We start from the raw sequence: 22,287 nt of genomic DNA, 5'->3' as shown, positions 1-22,287 counted from the left end.
AGTTAAATGACTGGCTAAAGGTCACAGAGCAAGTTGATGGGTTGGTACTAGAACCCAGATCTGCTGACTGGAAATCCTCTGCCTTACTCTACTTTCTTCAAGGCAGCCTGAAGTCCTTTTGGTGCTCATTTTCCACTCTTTCCTTTGATCACGGATCGCATGTGGCCAGCTCTTGAGGGACTTTGGCAAGTGTCTTTCCCTCTCAGTGCATCCAGGGTAGCTCTGAGGAGGAGGAAGAAAGGAAGAGTAACCAGAAAAGCCCTCAGCTTCCTCCTCCAGCCCCTCATCCAGATGACCCACTCAGCTCCAAGTGCCCCAGCAGCCCTGGGCTCCGAGCCTGCTGCGCCTGCTGAGCTGGCAGCTGTCCGTGGTGCTGAAATGTCCTTGTCTCAAGAAGAGAGGCAGAGTGCAAGGGGCTACCCAAGAATCTCCCTCAGGTACGGCCTGATCCTCCCTTTCCTTTTCTTCTCCAGATCTCTCCTTTATCTCCTTCCCTCCTCCATCTTCCGCATTCCTTCTCCCACCTCTTCCATCTTTCTTTTCCTTTCCTCCTTCCACATCTCCTCTTCCTTCTCAAATCATAGACTTCCAGAGTGGGAAGATGCCTCAAGGGTCACCAACTCCAGCCTCTCCCATCAGCCATTTACCAGCTGTGTGCTGTTGATCAAGTTATATAACCTCTCTGAGCTCCAGCATCCCCATTTTAAAAACAGAGATGGTGACTCCTACGTAAGGGATTGTGGTGGGGCTTTGTTGGAATAATGGCTCAGGAGCACCCATCCCCATGCCTGGCATGCAGTAGGTGCTCACTAAGTAGCACTGCCATGATTTTTTGCAGGTCCTTGGTGTTATTTATCCTCAAAATTCATCCCAATGTTCATGCATTTTATGACAAAACGTAGTCTCTTTGGTGGGAGTTTTCTAAGTGGTGCATTATTCTTAGTGTTTAGATTAGTTTTCATTTTCTTGGAGTAGACTTTTATTGACATTTGCATTGAAAGATTTCTTTTTTTTTTTTTTTCTTAGTTTGGCACCTGAGCTAACAACTGTTGCCTATCTTCCTTTTTTTTTCCTGCTTTTTCTCTCCAAATTCCCCTAGTACATAGTTGCATATTTTTTAGTTGTGGGTCCTTGTAGTTGTGGCATGTGGGACACCACCTCAGCATGGCCTAATGAGTGGTGCCATGTCCACACCCAGGATCTGAACCAGCGAAACCCTGGGCCACTAAAGCAGAGTGTGTGAACTTAACCATTCAGCCATGGGGCAGGCCCCTGAAAGATTTCTTGAGCAGATTGCTTTTTCTTACTGAGCCTCAGTTTCTCCATCTGCAACATGTGAGAGAGAATCCCTCCCCTTCCTGCCTGAGAAGCCAGTGACCAAAGGAAGGAGCCTTAGTCCCTGAAAGGGTACTTACATGTGTGTCTCTGTGAGTGCACATGTGTGTCTGTTGCCATCAGGGGCTGGACTCGGTTCTGTGTGTGTCCATCTCTGGGTTGGGAGTTTCTGGACCACAGGAGAGAACTGCATCTTTGGGTCCTAACAGCACCTAGCATGGAGTCTTGCCCTGTGCAGGGGCTCAGACAGTGCTTGTGAAGTGTGCATGTGTGTGTTCCACACATGTGCATACATGTTGATTCCTCAATGTGGCACCTGCTCCCCTACTGTCAGCAATGTCTCTCACCTCACTGGGAGGGACAGTGGTCAGCTAAGCCCAGTCCTGACCTTGTGCTCATTTTTTTTCTCACTCTAGATGTAGTCCTCAAGGTGGTAGACAACAAAAAGAAAGAGGAGCTGTTGTCTTACCAAATCCCCATCAAGTACCTGCGTGTCTTCCACCCCTACCACTTTGAGCTGGTGACGGTGAGTCAGAGCTCTAGGCTCTGGGCCCACGTGGGCCTGCGACAGGTAGGGAGAGAGCAGGTGGGAACCACCTTGATGCCCACAGCTCTGCCCTCAGAGCATCCCAGGGCATCCCATGTCCACCCTGTAGTATGACAAGTCTAGGACCATGTGGGGCTCAGGAAACACAGCTCCTGGCAGGTAGACAGGAGTGATTTCCATAAGATTTTGGAATTCTCCAAATTCATCTCCATAAAACAGCCCAATTAGCTTAGAACATCTACCACATTAAATGAATACACCAACTAAAGGTGTATTCTGATTTCATATAGGTTGAGAGAGTGGGGGTGTATCTAAAAATCAAAGCAATATGGTATTTACAGAGTACCTCCTATGTTCCAGTCCTGGGCTAGACACTATACACACAGTCTCTAATGCTCAAGGTGAATTGTAGTTGGCAGAGATAGGACTAGGACTCAGAGAGAGGACCCCTCTCCTCCTGGGTCACAGAGCAAGAGAGCAGCAGAGTCTAGGGTGAGCCCAGGTCATGATGTCTCCCAAGTCAGTTCTTTCTTTGCTGCCTCCATGCACTGCCATGGCAGGAAGAAGGCCCAGGAGAGTTGGGGTATGTGGGAGATAAAGTGTTCCCCAGAATGCACCCATCCAATGGACAACTGCGCATGAGCCTGGAGTGGGGAGCCTCAGGGTCCCTCAGTCCATGGCCTGAATGCCCCCAGGCTAGCTCCCCTGCCTGCCCCTCTCCCCAGTGCTGATTGGTGGAAAGGAGAATTCACTGTCTCACTGCTGAAGTACCTATTAAGCCCCTACTGTATGCCAGGCACTGGGCCAGAGATAAGCAGAAGCATCATCACCTCCCCCCCCCCCACAATGTGCACTCAGACATTTGTAGTGGTTTAGAGTAAAGAACAATGTGAAGTTAGATTGTCTAGAAGCAGATCTGCTGCTTGCTTGCTGTATATCCATAAGGAGCTGCCTAGGGGTAGGCCTCCATTCCTCATCAGCAAAATTAAGACAATACGCCTCTTTGCGTGGCCACTTGGAAGATGGCATGCAATAATGGGCTTAAAGCCCGTAGCAAGGTGCGTGGCACACAGTAGGTGCTCAGTTGGGGTTAGTTCCCCTCCTCCCTCCCCTCCCAGGCCTTGGCATTGCCCTTCTTTCCAGGAGACTCCTCAAACATGGCCCCAGGGGGCTTTATCTGCCCTAGGCTCCGAGGAGAACCCCAAGCCCAGGGTCTCAGGACAGGGCACCAGGGGCAGGCAGGGGAGCGAAGACCCAGAGAGGTTAGTGACTCACCTGGGAGACAGGACTTCAACTGTAATTCTGGGAGCATCACCCATCCTCCCGGGTCTCTGTCCACTTACCAGGCCTTGTTATCACATCTTTACAGAGAGAGTAGGAAGGCTGTGGTCCTTGTGAGGGCGATGAAATATTCAAATAGAAAAGGGAAGATTTATTATATTGATCTCCTTGGAAGGGCTCGCAGGGACCATGAGCTTTAATTATCAGCTCGGAGTCCCAGTGGAGCAATGCCAAGTGATTGTCTGCGGAGGACTGGATTTATGGCCAGGTCTGTCCCTTAGTCACTCTCCTTCTTGTGTGTCTTCTTCCCCCACCCTGTCCCCAGCCCACCCAGTCTGGGAAAGCTGACAAAGACACTGCCAAGACCCAAGTGTACGCAACAGTCGTTCGGAAGAGCAGCTTCATCCCCCGCTATGTTGGTTGCAACCACACAGCTCTGGAGGTGCTGGGCTTGGGGCCCTCGGGATGTGGTGGGGCGGGAAGGGACCAAGCTTGGAGAGGCCCCTAGGCCCTGCCCTTGACCGCTTCTGGCTGGCCTGACAGTGTGGGGCAGGAGTATGAGAGGAAGAAATCAAGAAGGGAGAAAGCAACCAGGTCTTTCAAGAATAGTGGGAGCAGTTTGTGAAGAACAAGCTCTGGGACAGATGGTGGGGATGATGTGGACGGAGATGAAGATACGATGCCTACCCAACCTTTTCCAGGACGTTCCAGGCACATTGTCTTGCCCTAACCTTGCCCTCCCTCGCTCTGCTCCTCACACACCATGCAGGGACTGCTGCTGGACGGGAGGTTCCCGAAGCCTTCTGTCTGTCTGAATCTCACGGAGGGAGGAAAAGCCCCCTCCTTGGCCCACATTCCCTGGCTGTTTTCTCTCCTGTTCTGTCTACTCCTGGAGTAGTAACCCCTGACCTTGGGTATACATTCCCGAAGTGAGAGTTTTAGGGCCTCCCCACCCTTCCTTGAGTTCTGTTTCTGAAGAGGTTTGGCTGGTCTTCCAGGTAGGTGTTCATACATTCATTCAGCATCTGTTTAAAGAACCTCTTCCGTTTGCCAGGCCAGGGCCAGGCCTAGCTTGGGCATAGCTTCCACACATGCCTCCTCCCCGAGCCCCTGCCATTACCTTCTAACCCTGGGCCTTTCAGCAGCCTCAGGAGGACCAGTGATGCTCCAGGAAGATGTGGTCCAGGAACCTGGGCCCTCTGCATTTCCCCAGCCTTTAAACTGCCCAGGGGTGACAGACTCTAATCCAGCCATGGCCTGAATATGATCAGGGCACAGCCGGGAGGCCCAAGCTCTGGGCTTCCCTGCCCCAACATGGCTGATCTGACCTGCCCCATAGCACTGTGAGCTGGCAGGACAAGAAGTGTTCGTTAGTCCCATTTCACAGCTGGAGACACTGAGACCTAAGCGGAGTCTGGTATGGCAGCCTAGAGCTCCTGACCCACATCTCTGCATCCCCACAGCCACCTCTTGGATGCCAGCATGTGTCAGACCTGCAAGTGCCCTCTGCTCCCATCTCCCCACTCTCTTCTATCATGTTCTTTCCTGAGGATGGCCAGCAGCTTGCTTTCTCTCTCTCTCTGTCTCTCTCCCTGCGCCCCCCCCCCCTCCGCTGACACACACACACAGCAAGGAAGAGTGACAAAAGCTTGACTTTGCTGTCCCCAGGTCATACCCCACAGGGAGGAGGCCACACCCACAACACCTAGGCAAAACCTTGGCCTGCAGGGGGGCCCACTGTGGATTTGCCCAACTCCCCTCCCAACCCTCTGACTCATCCCATAGCATCTGGGCCCCTCAGCCTTCCAGCCCCCACCTGCTCCCCTGCCCCGGCACAGATGTCTTCCCTGTCTGCGCCTGATGGCACAGCGGGAGAAGAAATTGCTCTCTTCCTCCCCAGGCTGTCATGAGTAGGTGTGCTTGGGCAGCTGTCTCATTCACACCTGACCATTCAGTACAGAACAGTTGTAAATTAGTTCCCCCTACTCCCAGACTGCCCCTCAGCCCTTATACCTTTTGGAGTCCCTGTGAGCAATAGGGTTTGACAGTGTTCCAGTGAAATCCCTCAAGGCCAAATCCCCACCCCCATCCAAAGATTGAAATGCCACCATCAGAGACTCAGTCCTTTGACTTTGGTGAAGGGTTTCAATCTCTGGAGCCCCCAGTGACAGCTGAAAGGCCCAACTATTTTAAGCCCCAATCAGCTCACACCTGTGTGGAGTTAGCTGGCAAGCAGCTGAGATGGGTCCTGGCAGAGGGGCTTAGGGGAGGGTACTGAGGGGGAGGAGAAAAGAGAGAGGGACCCAGGACAAGCTGCTACTGGCAGGTCTTCTCCTCCTATTGAAGGTCAGAGCTAGAAGGTCCAGGGAGAGTATGGTCCAACCCCTCAGTGTACAAGTTGGGAAACTGAGCCCCAGAATGGAGCAGCGACTGGCTGTGGTGACAGTGACCCAACTGGAGTAGACCTGGCAAGGGCCTCTTCCCGTCCTGAGGGCTGCCTCCAGCGTGCCCCTCAGCCGTGTCCAGAGTCCCTTCCCCTTCCTGCTTTTCTTCCCATCAGCACCACATAATTAGGATCCCAGCCATCCTCCAAGACCAGCTCAACCCGCCCCTCCCCAAGGCCACTGACTGTCTCCTCCCGCTTCCCCGCCCAGGTCTCTGGGGTTCCCTGTCTCTCACTCATAAACACAGTCAACTTGTCCCTCCTCTTCTCTCCTCTTTTCTTCTTCATAAACACAGCACTCATTTATCCCACAAACATATATTGAACTCCTACTCTTTGCCAGTTTTTTGCTAAAAGCTGGGAATACCACAGTGAATGAGATGGACATGGTCCCTGCCCCTGGGGACAAATGGTTTGAGTCAAATGGACAGAAAATAAACAAGAAAGAAATTAGATTAAACACAAACTATGATGGTGCTATAGAAGAGGCAATTCAGGGGCTGAAGGAGTAGTCAGAGAAGGCCTCTCAGAGGTGGTGACATTTAAGCTCTAAAGGAAGAGAAGGAGCCAGCTACTGAGTAAGTGAGGGCAGGAGTGGGGAGTCTAGGCAGAGGGATCAGCTTGTGCAAAGACCCTGAGGCAGAAACAAGTGGGGCATGTTGGAGGAGGGAGAAGAAAGAGGCTGGAGCAAAAAGAGTCCTGGAAGGCTGGCAGCAGATGTGGGCCGAGGGGCAATGGGCGAACACCTGCAGGCCTTGGCTATCATGGTAAGAATTATGGAATTCATTCCAAGCGTGGTGAGGTGGGAGGTGCTCATTGCACGGCCTCAAGCAGGGGAATGACGTGACTCAATTCATTTTTAAGAAGGCAGTTTTTGCCACTGGGTATCAGATTGCCTAGGAATGGAGATGGGTTTGGGGCAGGAGTAGAAACAGGAGCCAGTGAGGGGTCAGAGAAGTAAAAGGAGCCCCAGGAATCACAGCTGGAAGGAGTTGGGGTGAGGACTGAGGGGAGAATAGGAGCCCATTGGCGAGTAAGGGGTGAGGGCCAGGAGCCAGGTCAGAGCTGCTTGGGACGGCAGTGTGCGGGCACAGAATGTGTGTCTTCTCTCCTGCCTTCCATGCCTAGCCCAGGGTCTGAAAGAGGGCAGCCTTGAGCAGAGAGAGACCCGAGTGTGGCAGGAGCAGGCGGGAGCAGGTGCAGAGGTGTGGAGGCAGGGACGAGCCCGTTGTTGGGGAGGAAGTTGTCAGGCGAGCTGCCCATGTCCCTGAGAGGGCCCAAGGCCCCCAGGGGCTCACCTGCCTCCTCTCTTCCCCAGGTCTTTCTGCGAGGAGTCAACGAACCCCTGGCCAACAATCCCAACCCCATGGTGGTCATTGCCAGGGTGGTTCCCAACTACAAGGATTTTAAGTGAGTGGGGCCCAGGTGGGTGTGGGCAAGGAGCAAGGGGAGGGCAGAGGACAAGGAGGGAGAAGGCTGTCATTGCCACCACAGGCCATGATTCCAGGAGCCATAGAAACCTGCCCATCCCAAGCCTTTCAAACCTCCCCACTGGGTCTGAGGTCCCGGGAAGCTGCCCACAGCCCCTAGACAGGGGCAGTTCAGACCTCTCCTGAGAGCAGGCTGGGAGGGGAGCCAGTGTAAGGAGGAGGAGAAGGTGTCTTCAGCCCCTCCAAACCTCCCTCGCATCTCACCCCCATCACATCCACAGTTCCCCCTGCCCCACTCTAGTTCAGGGTCAAGCCTCCAACCCATGGTTGTCCCCAAAGGAGGCAGGCTAAGGGTCAACTCAGAACATCATGACCTTTAGCCCTGCCTAGGAGTCCCTTCCCTCACCATCTTGGAGGTCTCCCTGGCCCTGCCCTGGCTCATCCCCGTCCTCCCCAGACCCCTTTTGGGGCTTGGTGGATTCACATTCCTCAGGAGGGGATTCAGGCTGGTTTGGCCACTGGAGGCTGCACACTGCAGTGAGTTCCCCAGTGAACATATGACCTCTGTGACAGCACCACCTCCTGGGGGTCAGCTGTCTGCCTCTGTCACTTCCACTGACTCTGATGGCCCAAGAGGACTCCCTGACTCATCTGTGCCACCTGTTGAGTTCTGATGACCTGTGAACCCGCCTTGCTTACAGGAGGAATGAAGATGACTGATGTACTCACTCAGTGCACAGATGCACACACACACACACACACACACCCTGAATCCTGCCCCTGCAGCCTCCATATCCCACAAGCCTAAACTGGGATTCCCACCCTGGGAGTGCATCACTCTGGCAAGTCTTCCACAGGTGAGGCAGGGATGCAAGGCCCATTTTAAAGATGGGGCAGCTGAGGCCTTCGGATGTGGCCAAGGCCACAGTGAGTCATGAGGAAGGGAACCTGGGGGCTGCAGCCCATTTCCTGACCAAGATGAACTTTCCCAAGGCTTTGGGCGGCGATAAGAAGGACCAGGGCCCATCACCTGTCCAGGTGTCCAGGCCTGAACTACGTGGGCCACTGCACTCTCCTCTCTCACATCAATCCAGAGCCCACGTGGGAGCCCTTGGCTGCCAGGCTTGGGCACAGAGCCAAGTGTGCCAGACACTCGTAGCACTCCTGTGCTGACCCCTGTCTCCTTGCCTCCCCAGGGTCAATCAGGTAAACCAGGACCCGACATCCCTGGGGCTGCCCATCACCTCACTCTCTTTCCCTATCCCATCCGTGATGAACTTTGATGTTCCTCGAGTCAGCCAGAACGGGTGCCCTCAGGTATGGCTCCTTCCCTCATTCACTCCTCCTCATTCACTTCCTCATTCCCTCTCACTGGTTCGTAACTCACCCACTCCTTCAGTTATTCACTCAGTCAGTCGGCTGTTCACGTGACTGTTAAGAGTGTACTGAATCCTGCCGCATACCCAGGGCCATGCGCGTCTCTACTGGGGAGAAGCGGCCCTCAGGAACTCTCTGCCTGGAGAAGAAAGGAGCCACACATGTGAAAAGGTTAAACACTAACATAAGATAATCTTTAATCTAATAACAAACCAGGAGGGACTGTCAGAGCTGTAAAAATCAGAGGAGGGAAGACACAAAAGGACAAATACTGTGTGATTCCACTGACATGTGGTACCCAGACTGGGCGAACTCAGAGACAGAAAGTGGCACAGTGGTGCTGGGGGCTGGGCAGGAGAGAATAAGGAGTTATTGTTAGGTGGATACAGATTTTCTGTTTGGGATGATGGAAAAGTTCTGGAGATGGATGGTGGTAATGGTTACACAATGTTGTGAATGTATTTAATGCTGCTGAATTGTACGCTTAAAAATGGCTAAAACGGTAAATTTTATGTTATGTATATTTTACCACAATAAAAAATTTTTTTTAATCAGGTATGAGGGATGTGAAGCCTGGGTGATGAACGCGGGCATCCAGTCACAGGTCTCTTGAGTTTTCAGTAGGAAGGGTTGGTGTAGGGCGATTGAGAGCAAGAGCACAGCTATGGGTGTGCAGGAGGACTGGAGAGGAGGGGAGTGTGTTTGAGTATGTTGGGAAGTGTGTGCAGATCGTGGCTGGGTCCAGCGGGTAGCCAGATTAATCTCTTCCCATAGTCTGCACTTCAGTGGGAGCTTGCCCCACATGATGGTCCCAACATTTTCCTAGGCCTTGAAGAAGACACGGGTGCCTGAGAAGTCCTTCCTGTTGTCTGCCCACCAGCGTTCATGTCTGGTATGGCAAATATAGAATGAGGCACCCCTTTAGAGCCCCAGCCTTCAGTTAAAGGCAAAGACATTTGAAGAAGGCTCAGACACGGACAAGAGTGATGGTGCCAGGGAGGGGTGGGATGAAGGGGGGACCCTAGGGACAGAGGCTTCAAACTCAAACCAATCCTCGGCCTGATTTCCCCAGAGTCATCTCACACATGGCCCTGCATTTGCCCAGAAAATTATGAACCAATCAGCAGGCAGTCTCGAGGGGCAGCAGGCGCTGGCTGCTTTAATGAGTGAGCCCCTCCCACCCCCAGGCCCTCTCTGGCTGCCTTTGTTGCCTAACTAGTCTGGTGGGGGAGGTGCCCCTGGCCACAGACTTACCCCCAGTGCCTCTTGCATGTGTGGACTCGACGCCAGAGGTCTAGCAATGGCAAGACACTTGTTGAAGGTCACCTGGCACCATGGCGGTTGGGCCAGGTTGAGAGCTCACTGGCAGCTGGCATAGAGGTGCCCAGGTGCCAGCAGTGAGAAGACAGGGGCAAGCTTCTGTGTCACAAGGTGGAGAGAAGGAGGGAGTGGCCAGCACCCTACCTGGAAGGGGCACCAGTCAGCAGCCCTGGGCTCAGTGGGCACTGCCATCTCTTCCTGTCTCAGGCCCTATGGCCAGTCTGTATCCAAGCTCTCATGGGGCCCCTTTCCATGCTACAGACCCAGCTCTAAGGCCTGCCTCATCTTCTCTTGTCTAGACCACGACAGCAGCCTCCACTAGGTACGCCCCCATCTGTCCTGTGAGAAGTAGCCACAGAGCCCCCCACTCAGGGCTGGACCCTTCCCCTGGACCCTTCGTCCTATCACCGACAAAGCCCTCACTGTCAGCCAGGTACACAGACCTTGTCCCCTCCAGCCACCTAGCTCACTGTTCCACTTCACACAGGCTTTCTCTGCCTCCACTCGATGTGGCTGTTCTGCACGCCCATACTATCCTCTCTCACCTGCCCCTCAGCCTGGAATGGCCTTCCTCCTTCTTACCTACTGCATGATCCCTCAGGTCCTCGCTTCCCCAGGTCAGAAGTCATAGCTTTCTCCCCAGACACCCCAGCTCCCAAAACTCACAACTTGCTTAGGCCTCTGCATGGATCAAAGTGTGTGTGTGTGTCTGCGTGGGAGGGAGTGGGTGTCCTATCCCCTTGGAAGAAATGAGCTCCAGAGGGGAGCAGGGGTTGGCTCTAGCTCCCCCACAGGCCGTGCAGCACCCCAGAGGCATCCAGCGTGGAGAAGCCCCCAGTCAACATTTGCTGAGTTCAGGTGAATTGAACTTCCACCCTCACAGAATATCCCTTGTCTCCTTCAACCCTCACAGCAGCCTTTCAAAGCATGGAGCATAAAACGTTTTCCCACCGGACAATGACAAAGCCAGGTCCCAGAGAGGGGAAGGGACTTGCCAAAGGCCACACAGTGAGGTTGAGGCAGACCTGGGCCCAGAGCCAAGGGGTCCTAACTCCCTTGAGGCCCCACCCAGCCCCACTCAGCTACTCTTCCCAGGATGCCGCCACTACACCTGGGCAGAGCAGGCAGTGTGTGGGTGGGTGTCGGTGTGGGTATGGTGGGCCCCGGGGGAAATGGAGGAGGGCCCGTGGGCCCATGTGAGGAAGGCTGTGTTGCCAGGGAAGGCAGGTCTGCCTCAGTGGCTGGGGTTAACGGCTTTGCTGAAGATCACAGCTGAGAGTCAATCCCATTCCTTAATTCCACAGCCCGCCTTGGCCTTTCCCGTCAGCATCTGTGGACAATAGCTTCCCCTTCCCCCACATGCCCCCAGCACCTTCACCAGGGCCCTGGCATCAGGCTCTGAAGGGAGTTTAACCTTGATTCCTTGCGACCCCGCCCCCCAATCCCATACACACACAGGAGAGGCTGACCCTCCCTCCCCAATTCTAGGTCCAAAGGGATCTTTCCTGAGGGACTCATCCTGGGAAACCATTCAGGGAAGGAACTGTCCTTACTGGGCAGGCAGACACCATTTCTTGCTTTGTAGATTCCATTTAGACACATTAATAGGCCCCAGAGAGGACAACCAGCTTCCATTAAATACTCTTCTTCCGAGGAGGGGCAAAGATAGGGCAGCAGGGGGCTGAATCCCAGGTCTTCCTTGAGTGCCGCAGTGCATGGCAGATGGTCCAGGCTATGTGGGTGCCCCTCTGGCCCCAGGAGAATGAGATGGCTCTGAGTTGGGCATGGTTTGAGGATCAATCCTGAAAGGCCACTCCCAGGCTTGATGGCCAAGTGGCTGTCCCTAAGCTGCCACCAGAGGCTGCTCTCAGGAACACTCCCAATCAACCCAGTCACTGTCCCTGTGTTCAGGGCCCCTGGCCCCGAAGTGACTGCAGCTTATCTCCCCAGGGGCAGGGGCAGACACAGCTGAGCCTCAGTCTGGGCCTCGGAGAACAGAGCACGCACATTAGTGAGATAGGCATCAGGGCCCTGCTGCCGCAGGGGGAGTGGACCCCCACTGATGCTTTGCCATCCTGCATCAATAACTCCGGGAACTGGTGGTGCATTTGTGCTGACCTTTTCGAGTGATGACTGATTCCCACAGGGGAGCAGGAGGTGGGAACAGGAGGTGGGAGCGGCTGCCTCTGTTGCTGACAGCCCCTGGCTGGGGGCAGAGGCAAGGCAGCCCCTTGGAGAGTCTGCGCCAGTGACCCCCAGCCCCTCCCCGTGTTGGGACCGTGGTGTGACAGGCTGATGCCCCCATGTCCCATGCCCCACTCCCCACCTTCCGGCCTTTGCAGATGCTCGACCTCTCACCTGGAGTCCCTCCTCATTCCAGGCATCCTCTGCACATGCCATGCTTGGTGCCGCCTCCCCATTTTTGCTTAGGCTGTTTTCCCAGCCAGAAGACCTTCCTCCCTTCAACCTGCCAAATCTTCCTTCAGAGCCTTCCTCAGGTCCTGCTTCCTCCAAGACAGCTTTTCTGATCACCCACAGGAATGTCTCATACAGCCCTTTATTGGGGTTCTGTAGTTAATGCTTTCTTATTTCATTGTTCAAATATTGCCTATGTGTGTGCCCCAGCTGCTGGCTTCATGTGCCGTCAAGTCCCCCGAATGCCCCATGAAGACCCATCGTGGGCTCTGCAAGGGGCTGGGAAACCTGTGTGAGGCAGAGAGGGGCTGGGACAAGGGTAGGGGTCATGTCTAATTTGGCGTCTATGACACCACCAGCCATGGGTATGAATGCTGATGCAACTCTTAGGAAAAGTCTACCCATGATGAATCCAGTGCCTTAAAATACATGTGTCCTGTAACTCACCAATTGCATTCTGGGTACTTGTACTGAAGAAGTAATTTGATACAGAGCTATGTGTCAAAGAACATTCAACATAGTGTAATTATAGGAAAAACGGGAAGGGAGAGACCAGGGCATGTGCGCACGACAGAATATCCTGTGGCAACCAAAGTCGTGGCTAACAACTGTCCCTAGGACTCTGGATAGGCTTAGGTTCTAAGAGTAAATGAGAGCCCGGCCCGGTGGAGCAGCGGTTAGGTGTGCACTTTTCACTTGGGCGGCCCATGGTTCACCAGTTCAGATCCCAGGTGTGGACATGGCACCACTTGGCACACCATGCTGTGGCAGGCGTCCCACATATAAAGTAGAGGAAGATGGGCATGGATGGTAGGTCTGGGCCAGTCTTCCTCAGCGAAAAGAGGAGGATTGGCAGCAGTTAGCTCAGGGCTAATCTTCTTCTTCAGAAAAAAAAAGAGTAAATGAAAAATGCGGGATATTGGGATGACAATTATGCAAAATAGGCATAGGGAAAAAGGTGGAAAGAAATGGTCTTATGAACAGTTGTCTTTAGTGTTGGAATTTAGGTGGATTTTTTAAACCTTTCTACTTTTCCATATTTTCCAAAATTTATTCATTAAGTGTGTATTGCTTTTATATTTGGGACAAATGTTTATGACATACCTAGACACTTACACAACCAAATATCCAGCCATCCCTTGATTTGGGAGAAGCGGTGGCCCCACTACCTGCTCCCACCTTCTGCTTTCAGCTGTCCAAGCCCGGGGGTCCCCCGGAGCTGCCCGTGTGGAATCAGTCCTTCCTCTTCCAAGGCCGAGATGGAGCCACCACCTTCTCAGAAGACACAGCCCTTGTGCTGGAGTACTACTCCTCCACCTCAAGTAAGTGCCACCTGGTGCCACAACAGGGCAGCCATGCATCAGGACAGGTGTATGAAAGAGTGTTCAGCCCATCCTGCCTCTGCCTCCTGCAGGGATGGGTTAAGGGGTCCAGGTCCCAAGGCAGCCTCCCAGTGCATGCAGATAAGTGGGGAGCGCCTGGCTGGCTTCCTTGTCCAAATGGCAGCTCTAGGGCAGGGGCCAGGACGCGTGGGCCTTCTTTCCATAATAGATGCAAGCGTTTTTATTGCACCACCCCTATACACCTCTCAGTGAGGAGAGAGGGAGTGGAGCCCTCAGGGCTCACATCCTGTGGGGTGGACAGGGTTCAGAGACCAGCTGATCCACAGTCTTAGTTTCACACTGTAAGAATGAAGCCCCCAAAGGTCAGAGACAAGGGAGATCAGTATAAATACCCAGACACAACTATGTTTAGAGTTGGCCTTGAACTCAGGAAGCCCTGAGGAGAGAGGAGAAGGAAGATATTTGTACAAGAAAAGGCCAGGAGGCAGGAAACAGATGGACAGTGTGGATGGGAAAACTAGATGTTGGGTACCAAAGGATGGGGCCCGGGTGGGGCCTCAGACGCTGGGATCCGGGAAGTGGGGGCTTTGGCGGGAGCCCCAGCTGGTCCCTCCCTCACAGTGAAAGGCAGTGAGCCATGGACCCTCAGCAAGCCCCTGGGCGTCTCTGTGTTGCCGCTAAACAGCCGTTTGTACCGCAAGATGCTGACAGGAAAAGGCCTGAATGGGCTGCGTGTGGAGCGGCTCCCCATCACCGTGAGTCCCCCACCAGGGACTGGGCCCACGGCGGGTCCACCTGGTCCCAGCCGCCCCACCCTGCTCCACCTTGCCCCACCAACATGGCAAATCTGGCTTCTCCAGCAGCTTCCACCAGGGCTCCCACCAGGGAAGCTGACCACTGTCAGGTGTGAGGAGCTCTCCTGAACACCAAAAATCTAGGCTTGTGATGAAATTGCCCGAGCGACTTGAAGAGAAGCACGGGGAGGCCCTGCGGGAGGGCAGCGAGAGCTCAGGCCTTTAACCAGCCGGACCTGCCTTCAAATCCTGACTTGCCCTAGTCCTCACTATAGAAGCTGGGGCAAGTTACTTAACCTCCCTGAACCTGAGTGCCCATCTCTAAAATGGGAGCAGCTTGCCTGTACACAACCTCTCTGCATAACAAGAGAGTCAAGAGGCCAGGCTCCGGAGCCAGACTGTCTGGGTCCAAATTCCGATTCCACCCCTTACCAGCTCACATGACCATGGGAAAACTGCTTAAAGTCTCAGTGCTGCAGTTTCCTTGTCTGTAAAATGGGTGCATATTAATAGTACTTTACTCATAGGGTTGCTGTGAGATTTTTTGAGGAAATACCTGCAAAGCACACAGAACAGAATGGGTTCTCAATAAGAATTAAGACGTTATAGTCATCATTGTCTATTTCTAAGCTACCTTTTTCTCTGAAATACTTCTGGCCATGATGATGCTGTAGATCTCACAATTGAGAGCTTCCTGACTCTGCCGGGAAGCAGGTCTGGAGGTCTGGGCAGGTCTCCGGTGGAGGTGGGAGGGTGGCATGGCAGTGGTGAGGGGCAAGCAGAGCCAGGAGACCACCTCCCGCCTCCCTCCCACTCTCCAGGCATCCCCCGCAGCAGGCACCTTCCTGGAGAATCCAGACAGTGGGTGGAATAGAGGCCGAAGCTGCCCTAGCCAGTGTGGTCCAACTGTTTCCTTCTCCCCAGGACACCTCGCTGAAAACCATGAGTGGTGAGGCCCCCACGGTGGATCTCTCCTTCCAGCTGCTTTCCTCCGAGGTAAGGCTGTGGGTCAGGGGAATTTCAGGGCCTGACAGTCATGTGCCAGCTCCTGTAGCCCCTTAGTGGGCTCCAACCTCCTTCACAATTGCTGGTATTGTTCAGGGGCTGGGGCCAGGGGCTTCTGGGAGGAGGGGACTGCTGCTTTGGGTGAAATGTCTAAGGGTGATTTGAGGCTCCAAAAATCCAGAGAGAAAGGTGAGATTAGGAAGAGAAGAGTTGAGAGCAGAGGGCCACCCAGATCCACTCAGTCTCTAACTCAGCCCAAGCCAAGCCTGGCTCACCGGGATCAAGGTTCTACAAGGGTGAACTAGGATATCTTTTTCTGTTGCCAGGTAACAAATTCCCACAAACTTAGCAGCTTAAAACAACACCCATTCATTCATGTGCTCACACTTCTACGGGTAGGCAGTCTGTGACAGCATAGCTGACATCAAGATGTTGGCAGGGGCACAGTTCTTTCTGGAGGTTGTGGGGAAGAGTACTCCTCCAGGCTCATATAGGGTCTTGCCAGAATTCAGTTCCCTGCAGTGGTAGGACTGAGGTCCCTGTCTCATTGCTGGCTGTCAGCTGGAGGCCTCTTTCAGCCTCTGAAGCCCACTCACATTCCTTCTCCCAGTGCCCTCCTCCATCTTTAAGCCGACAGGCACATAGGATCTCCCTCACACTTCAAAATTCTCTGACTTCCTTCTCCGCAACAGCCAGAGAAAACTCTCTGCTTTTAGAGGGGCTCCTGTGATGAGGTCAGGCCCACTCACGACCACCCCTTCTTAAAGTCAATTGTGCAGTATAATCACATCATCACAGGCGTGGTGGCTCATCACATTCACAGGTTGCAGATTTGAGTGTGGAATCTAGGGGGCCCATTTTTGGAATTCTGCCTACTACAGCTGGGTTGGTCCAAGTGGAAAGATAGCAGGGACTGAGCTCTGCCCCATGGATGGGAGCTCTTCCTCTACACCTGGGCTCTGAGTCCAAATTGGACCCTGGTCATTTGGCTCCAGTGCACCTAGCAGGCACCTGCTGGAATTTTTCCACTTTGCTCTCTGTGATGCTGGGACAGGTGTGAAGCTGGGATGTGAGCAGTTTTGGACAATGAACCCAGGAAATGCCTGGAGGGGCTGATGTCTGGGTCAGCCCACTCCTGACAGCTTCCCATGCCAGGAAAAATAGCCACTAGCTCTGGAGTGATACTTGGCCCTGTCACCTTACCTGTGAAGAACACAGGGAGTTCCATGGTGTAGGGTGTATGGGGTATATCTGGGAAAGTACCAGCCCCCAAGTGCCTCCCCACAAGGCCTCTAGTGAGTGCCTGAAACCTCCCATTAGCAAGCCCCGATGTGGAATGTTCTGCATTGCCCTCTAGAGATTCCTCTCATTCCTGGGTGGGAGGGAGTTTGTTAGATACTCCCTGACATCCCACCCCACCCCCCAAACTAGGTGTAGGACCAGGAAGGTACTAAGAGGGGAGGACACAGAAGCAGCAGAAGACCCCAAGAAAGGGGAAGCATGGTCCTTTGGAAAATGTCACAAAGTTCCCAGATTGGAGCTCAACCCTCCACAGCCTCTTCTTGAGGTCTGAAGTCTGCCAGTGGCCACTGCCAACCCCTTCCTCACCTCCCCCTGCCCCCTGCCCCTTCACTGGGGCACGTGTGTCCTGAGGACTGAAAGGAGCATCAAATGCCCCTGGTCAGGGCACTGGGGGACCCAGGCAGGCAACAGGCAGGTGGGCAGGACACTTCCCCAGTTGCCCAGGGGCTGGGCACAAAGGTCTCAGTGATGAATTATTCACTGGAGCTGTGCTAAGTGCAGAATTAATCCCTTTCCTTCCAGCTGGCGGCCTCACTAAATTATCCCTCCAAGTCATGCGGGAAAACGCTGCCGAATTCATTTAGCTGCTGAGTGTTTTGATCTGGGCCTTGTGATTTTAGCTTCCCCTTCCCCCTAGCCCCCTCCCCCTGCAGGCGGGTAAGAAGAACATTCCGTAATGGATTTCCGAGAAGAAAGGAAAAGAAAGGGGATCAAGATTGGGTGTGTACCAGGAAAATAGTACTAGAGGAAATTCAGATTCTGCAGCCTAGAATTCATACACATACACACTCTCACACAACTGCATTCAAATATCTGCACGCGGACAGTCACATATGCATAGATATGCACACAGCGCATGCACACCCCCTTTGCAAGGGTGTACACATTTAAAGCATACATACGTGCTCACACACACGAGCAAACTGACACCAGACATTTTCACACCTGCACTGGCACACGCAGAAGCTAAATTTCTTTTTTCTTTTTTTAAAGATTTTATTTTTCCTTTTTCTCCCCAAAGCCCCCCCAGGACATAGTTGTGCATTTTTAGTTGTGGGTCCTTCTAGTTGTGGCATGTGGGATGCCACCTCAGCATGGCTTGATGAGCGGTGCCATGTCTGTGCCCTGGATCTGAACTGGCGAAACCCCGGGCTGCCGAAGAGGAGCGCACGATCTTAACCCCTGGGCCACAGCGCCAGCCCCAGAAGCTAAATTTCTTTGTGGCTAAACTGTTTCTTGGTGAAACTCTCTGAGAATTGGCCAATAACTGACTCGCTTTGATTCTAGAATCTCAAAGTCCAATTTGGGGCCTAAGTATGAAGTGCTAATGTGGGTAGACTCGGCATAAGGTTTTTGCAGCCATAGCACCTATCCATTCATTCTTTTATTCCATATATATTTGATGCGGACCAGAATTTTGGCTGCCCTTGTGGATTGCAGTGAGGAGAGGGAGGGGCTGTTGACCATGGAGCCCATCTGCCTTGAATTCCCCTCATCAGGATTGGACATGGTTCTCTGCCAGCGTCTGAGCCCCTTTGGCCTCCTTCTCCCTGAGGGGTGGCAGGAGAGTGTGGAGAATTGAAGAACAAGTCAGATGGCATTGCAGCCAAGTCTAAAGGGCCCATCCCCAGCTCATCCCTCACCATCACCTTCACTGTCATACCGCCATGTCCGCCATGCAGCTACAGATGTTTATTGAGCACCTGCTATGTAGCAGATACTGTCCTGGGTTTTAGGGATCTTACGTTGAAGAAGACAGAAAAGGCCGTGTCTTCATAAGCCTGCGTTCTTAAGGAGCAAGGAGTGTGGACCAGACAATGAACAGATCAATTTATGAGCAGACGTCAGCTCCTGAAAAGAGGCCTGATGAAACCCAAACAAGGTGACAAGCTGTTGAGACTTGAGCTGGTATCCGAGTAAGGTTGTGAGCCAAGCCGCCGTAACATCCATCTCATTGTTCCACCTAAGGCGTTGTCTGCTAATTCATGGTGGACAGTACCTGGCCTTCATCTCTGCAGTCCAGCCAGGCGGACCTGGGCCCAGAACTATGGCTTCTTCCACTGTTTGTTTATTTATTTAAAAAATTATTTTTTTGAGGAAGATTAACCCTGAGCTAACTGCTGCCAATCCTCCTCTTTTTCACTGAGGAAGATTGGCCCTGAGCTCACATCCGTGCCCATCTTCCTCTACCTTATATGTGGGACGCCTACCACAGCATGGCTTGCCAAGTGGTGCCATGTCCACATCCGGGATCTGAACCAGCAAACCCCTGGCTGCCAAAGCGGAACATGCGCACTTAACCGCTGTACCACTGGGCTGGCCCCTCTTCTACTGTTTAAATGAAACACTGCTCAAAGCTCCAGGAGCCACTGCCTGAAGACTGGCCATGTTAGAGTCCTGTGGACATGCCAGCTGCAGGGCGGGCTTGTGATAATGGGCCTTTCAGGGGCCCCATCCATGTGGCTAATAACTCCATCTTAGGAGCAACTTCTTGCACACGGTCAGACATGCTACAAAGAGGAAATACTTCAGAAGAAATGAATAAGCATATCCTGTTTGAGTACCTCCCGCTTGAGGACACAACCTCTTTCCCATGGGCCTCCAGGTCCGGGAAGTTTGGGCACAGGCCATTCTGGCTAATTGACATTTTCGTGAACAGGCTCCCCACACCCACCACTTCCACATCATCCCTTCTCAGAGCTCTGGGAACAAGAGCACTGTAGAGTTTCCCGATAGGCAGAGACTGCAGAGGTGTTTCTCAACAGCCCACCCTGGATAGGACTCTCCTGATAACATCCGCCATGGGCAATCATCCTAGCCTCTCCTTTTCTTGCCACGACAGAGAGCTCACTACCTCCTAGAAACAGCCCATCCCCTGGCTCAGTGGCGACAACCAATAGAAACACTCACCCCAGAGCCCACCCTGTCCCAGGCTCCTGGCTCTGCCCCCTGGGGCTGCAGTGCAACCCCAACAAGCCTCCTGTTCTGGTTCTGGGGACACGGGCACACAGTCAGCTATCCAGCACGCTATCTCAGTGAACAGTGAGAGCAGGTGGCTTCCTAGGTCGGTCCATTGTGCTTGAAGCTAGTTCTGCTAGTGCTGGGTTAAGCTTTTTCCCTCTAGTGGGATTCTCTATGAGCACCTGCTGCTTGGAGTGACCTGCCTTAAGCTGGAGTTGTCTGTGTAGATTAAGACATGTATAACTACACATAGATATACAAAAACTAGAAAAACACCTGCATATACACAGAAAACTTCTCTTTATTGCACATTCAGTGGGGGTTGGTCTTGGAGGTCCATTAGGCTCAAAGAGTCCATGAGCCTATGGCTGCTCCATCTGTACCTACTTGAATCAACCTTTGGTCTCCTCCATCCCCACTCTGATGTTGGCCTCTTCTCTTTGAAGAGTATAGCCGGATCCCCTGGGAGTCTATGCTTCTCTGGGCTACACAGCCTGCCTTTTTTAATGCACTGGTTTCCAGATCCTGCAGCATCTGGGTGCTCTCCAGCTTGCAGACAGTCTCTTTTAAGTGAGGCCCACAACTGACCAGCTTTCCTAGGCTGACCCATGTGGATTGGAGCCTGGCATGTACACAGGAGGTGCTCATTGTGTCAGCCCCTGCCTCCTTGCCTGGAAATGTGCTCCTGTGAGGTGGGACAAGTCCATGCAGTCATCTGGGTGTTTAGCAACATGTCCCCTCTTGGGGCTGGGATTTTGGACCTACTCTTGCCCGGGTAGGGCACCAAGACACCAGGTGGAAGTAGGGCCTCTCAAATGGTGGCCACCCCCTGCTCCGCCCACAGCCCTAAGAGATGCTGGAAGGACTTGAAACCCACTGGCTTCCTTGGATTTTGGCACAGGGAGGGTGCATTTGAGGAGAGGAGGACGTGGCACCTGCTGCCACCCACTGAGGGAAGGGGCGCTTCCCACAGTCCCATCCGACCCTCCTCTGTCCCTGTTCCCCTCATAGGGAGGGGCAGGGTGGGTCTTCGTTGCCATGCAAAGGGCTGCTCTGGTATTTTTATTCAAACTAGTTACAAAGCTCTCCCTGGAGACCAGCCCAGAGTGGGGACAAGTGGCTGTTTAGTAAATGTGGAAGGGAGGACAGGGAACAGGCAGAATCATGCTGGTTTTTGATGAATTCTTATGGACTTTTTTTGAAAGCCACACATGACAGCACTGGGCTAGTCTTCAGAGAAGCCCCAACACAAAGCTGCCCCTATTTCCTCACCAAGCAAAGCTGCCTGGAAGACCCAGTGTCCAGGACAGCACAGCAGCCTCTCTGGCTTGTTCTGTCATCTGGAAGGTTCTGTCACCACCCCCAAGACTCCAGTTCTGAAGACACTACCATAAGGATGATGATGGATCCAGAGAAAGAGACCCTTTCTCATCCTACAACCTCACAAGATCCCTGCCTGTCTCCACTCCCCAAGCCCCCTACCCTCCCTGCCTCTCACTCTCCCAGACCGGAAGGCAGGAGACAGAGGGTCAGGCCTATCCCTGCCCAGCTCACAGGTACACTTTCCCCCACCTGCTCAGATTCTAGGCCCGATTCAGAGATCTTCCTGTGCAACCAGAGGAAGCTGGGGACAGGTGGGTGAGAAGCGAGAGCCTGTGCTTTTCCAGGGCCAGCCTGGCCGTCAGCTCACAGATGCTCAGTGTTGGGACAGTGCTTGCCATTGCACCATAAGAGGCACCTGCCTGCTTTTCACAATGCCTGAATCTCTCCCAGTAGTCCTCCATGGCTACAGGACAAATACTGCTCCCCCCATAGTCTCTTGGTTATCATGTAACTCCCCCCTTGCTCCCCACCTCAGGGAGGTAGTTTGACACTCCCTCCAACACATAGGGTTCTACAGACTCGACTTGTTCACTTCTCATAACAGGGAGCTCATTACCTCAAAGGAAGCCCTTTCCAGCCTCTGTCAGCTCCCTTGTAAACCCCTTCCTCCTGCCTTTTTTTATTTCCCTCCAGGCCCTGTCTTTCCTTCCTGAAGAAAGAAACAGCAGGCTCCAGAGAGTCAGCTCCCATGCCCACTTCAGCCCTGCTGATGTTTGCAGACTTATGTCCTCTCCAGCCTAACCGGCTCTCCTTCCTCTGACTGCTCTTTGTCACACTGGGTTTCTGCTTCTCATTATCCTGGTTGTCTCCTCTTGACAGTACTCCTCTTAAAGTGTCCCCCAAAACTGTGGAGCTGGATCAGCATTGGTGGGTAGAATAGGACCATCACCCCCTTTCTCCAAACACATTCCCCCCTTTGGTGCAGCCAAAGTCTACCATTTGCTTTATTTTTTTACTAACCAAGCTCACAGGATCCATTTAGAGCCTGGGTGGTCCCATCTGACATGTGAGCCATTGTCAGGCGCACATCTTCACCTTGAACCTCTGCTGCTCTACTTTGAACGTAGGCAGGGTTTCACTTCCCTAGGATATTTTATCTTCTTCTCAGCCCATTGTCTGGGCTTGAGATCATTGTAGACCCTGATTTTATCATGCATCACGTTCACAGTCCCACCTCTAGCCGCACCCCACGCTCCAGGTCATCTGTGGGTGTGGTCGGTTCGCTCTCAGTGCTGCAGCGTACACTAACAAGTGTGCATCCTTAGATCTGGGTTTGAATCCTGGATCTTCCACTTGATCTTAGCCACCCTGAGTTTCACTTTCCTCATACCTAGAAGGGGTTGTGACCCCC

The 22,287-nt window shown here is 53.2% G+C and overlaps 1 protein-coding gene across 6 annotated transcripts in view; it reads left to right on the top strand.

Annotated features, from left to right (window-relative positions):
• CCDC33 (coiled-coil domain containing 33) overlaps positions 1-22,287 on the top strand; it is a 105,718-nt gene that overhangs the window by 39,157 nt on the left and 44,274 nt on the right. For all 6 annotated transcript variants that reach the window (XR_011439444.1, XR_011439441.1, XM_070269052.1 and 3 more), the window contains 7 exons: positions 1,752-1,861; positions 3,489-3,605; positions 6,925-7,016; positions 8,233-8,353; positions 13,341-13,470; positions 14,113-14,246; positions 15,210-15,281. Coding sequence is in view for 4 of the 6 variants with exons in the window: in XM_070269052.1 (XP_070125153.1) it covers positions 1,752-1,861; positions 3,489-3,605; positions 6,925-7,016; positions 8,233-8,353; positions 13,341-13,470; positions 14,113-14,246; positions 15,210-15,281 (776 nt within the window). In the remaining 2 variants the exon portion in view is untranslated. The remainder of the gene's footprint in view (positions 1-1,751; positions 1,862-3,488; positions 3,606-6,924; positions 7,017-8,232; positions 8,354-13,340; positions 13,471-14,112; positions 14,247-15,209; positions 15,282-22,287) is intronic.

This window comes from Equus caballus, chromosome 1 (genome assembly GCF_041296265.1).
Source record: "Equus caballus isolate H_3958 breed thoroughbred chromosome 1, TB-T2T, whole genome shotgun sequence".
NCBI lineage: Eukaryota > Metazoa > Chordata > Mammalia > Perissodactyla > Equidae > Equus > Equus caballus.
This window is presented reverse-complemented; position numbering and strand designations above follow the sequence as displayed.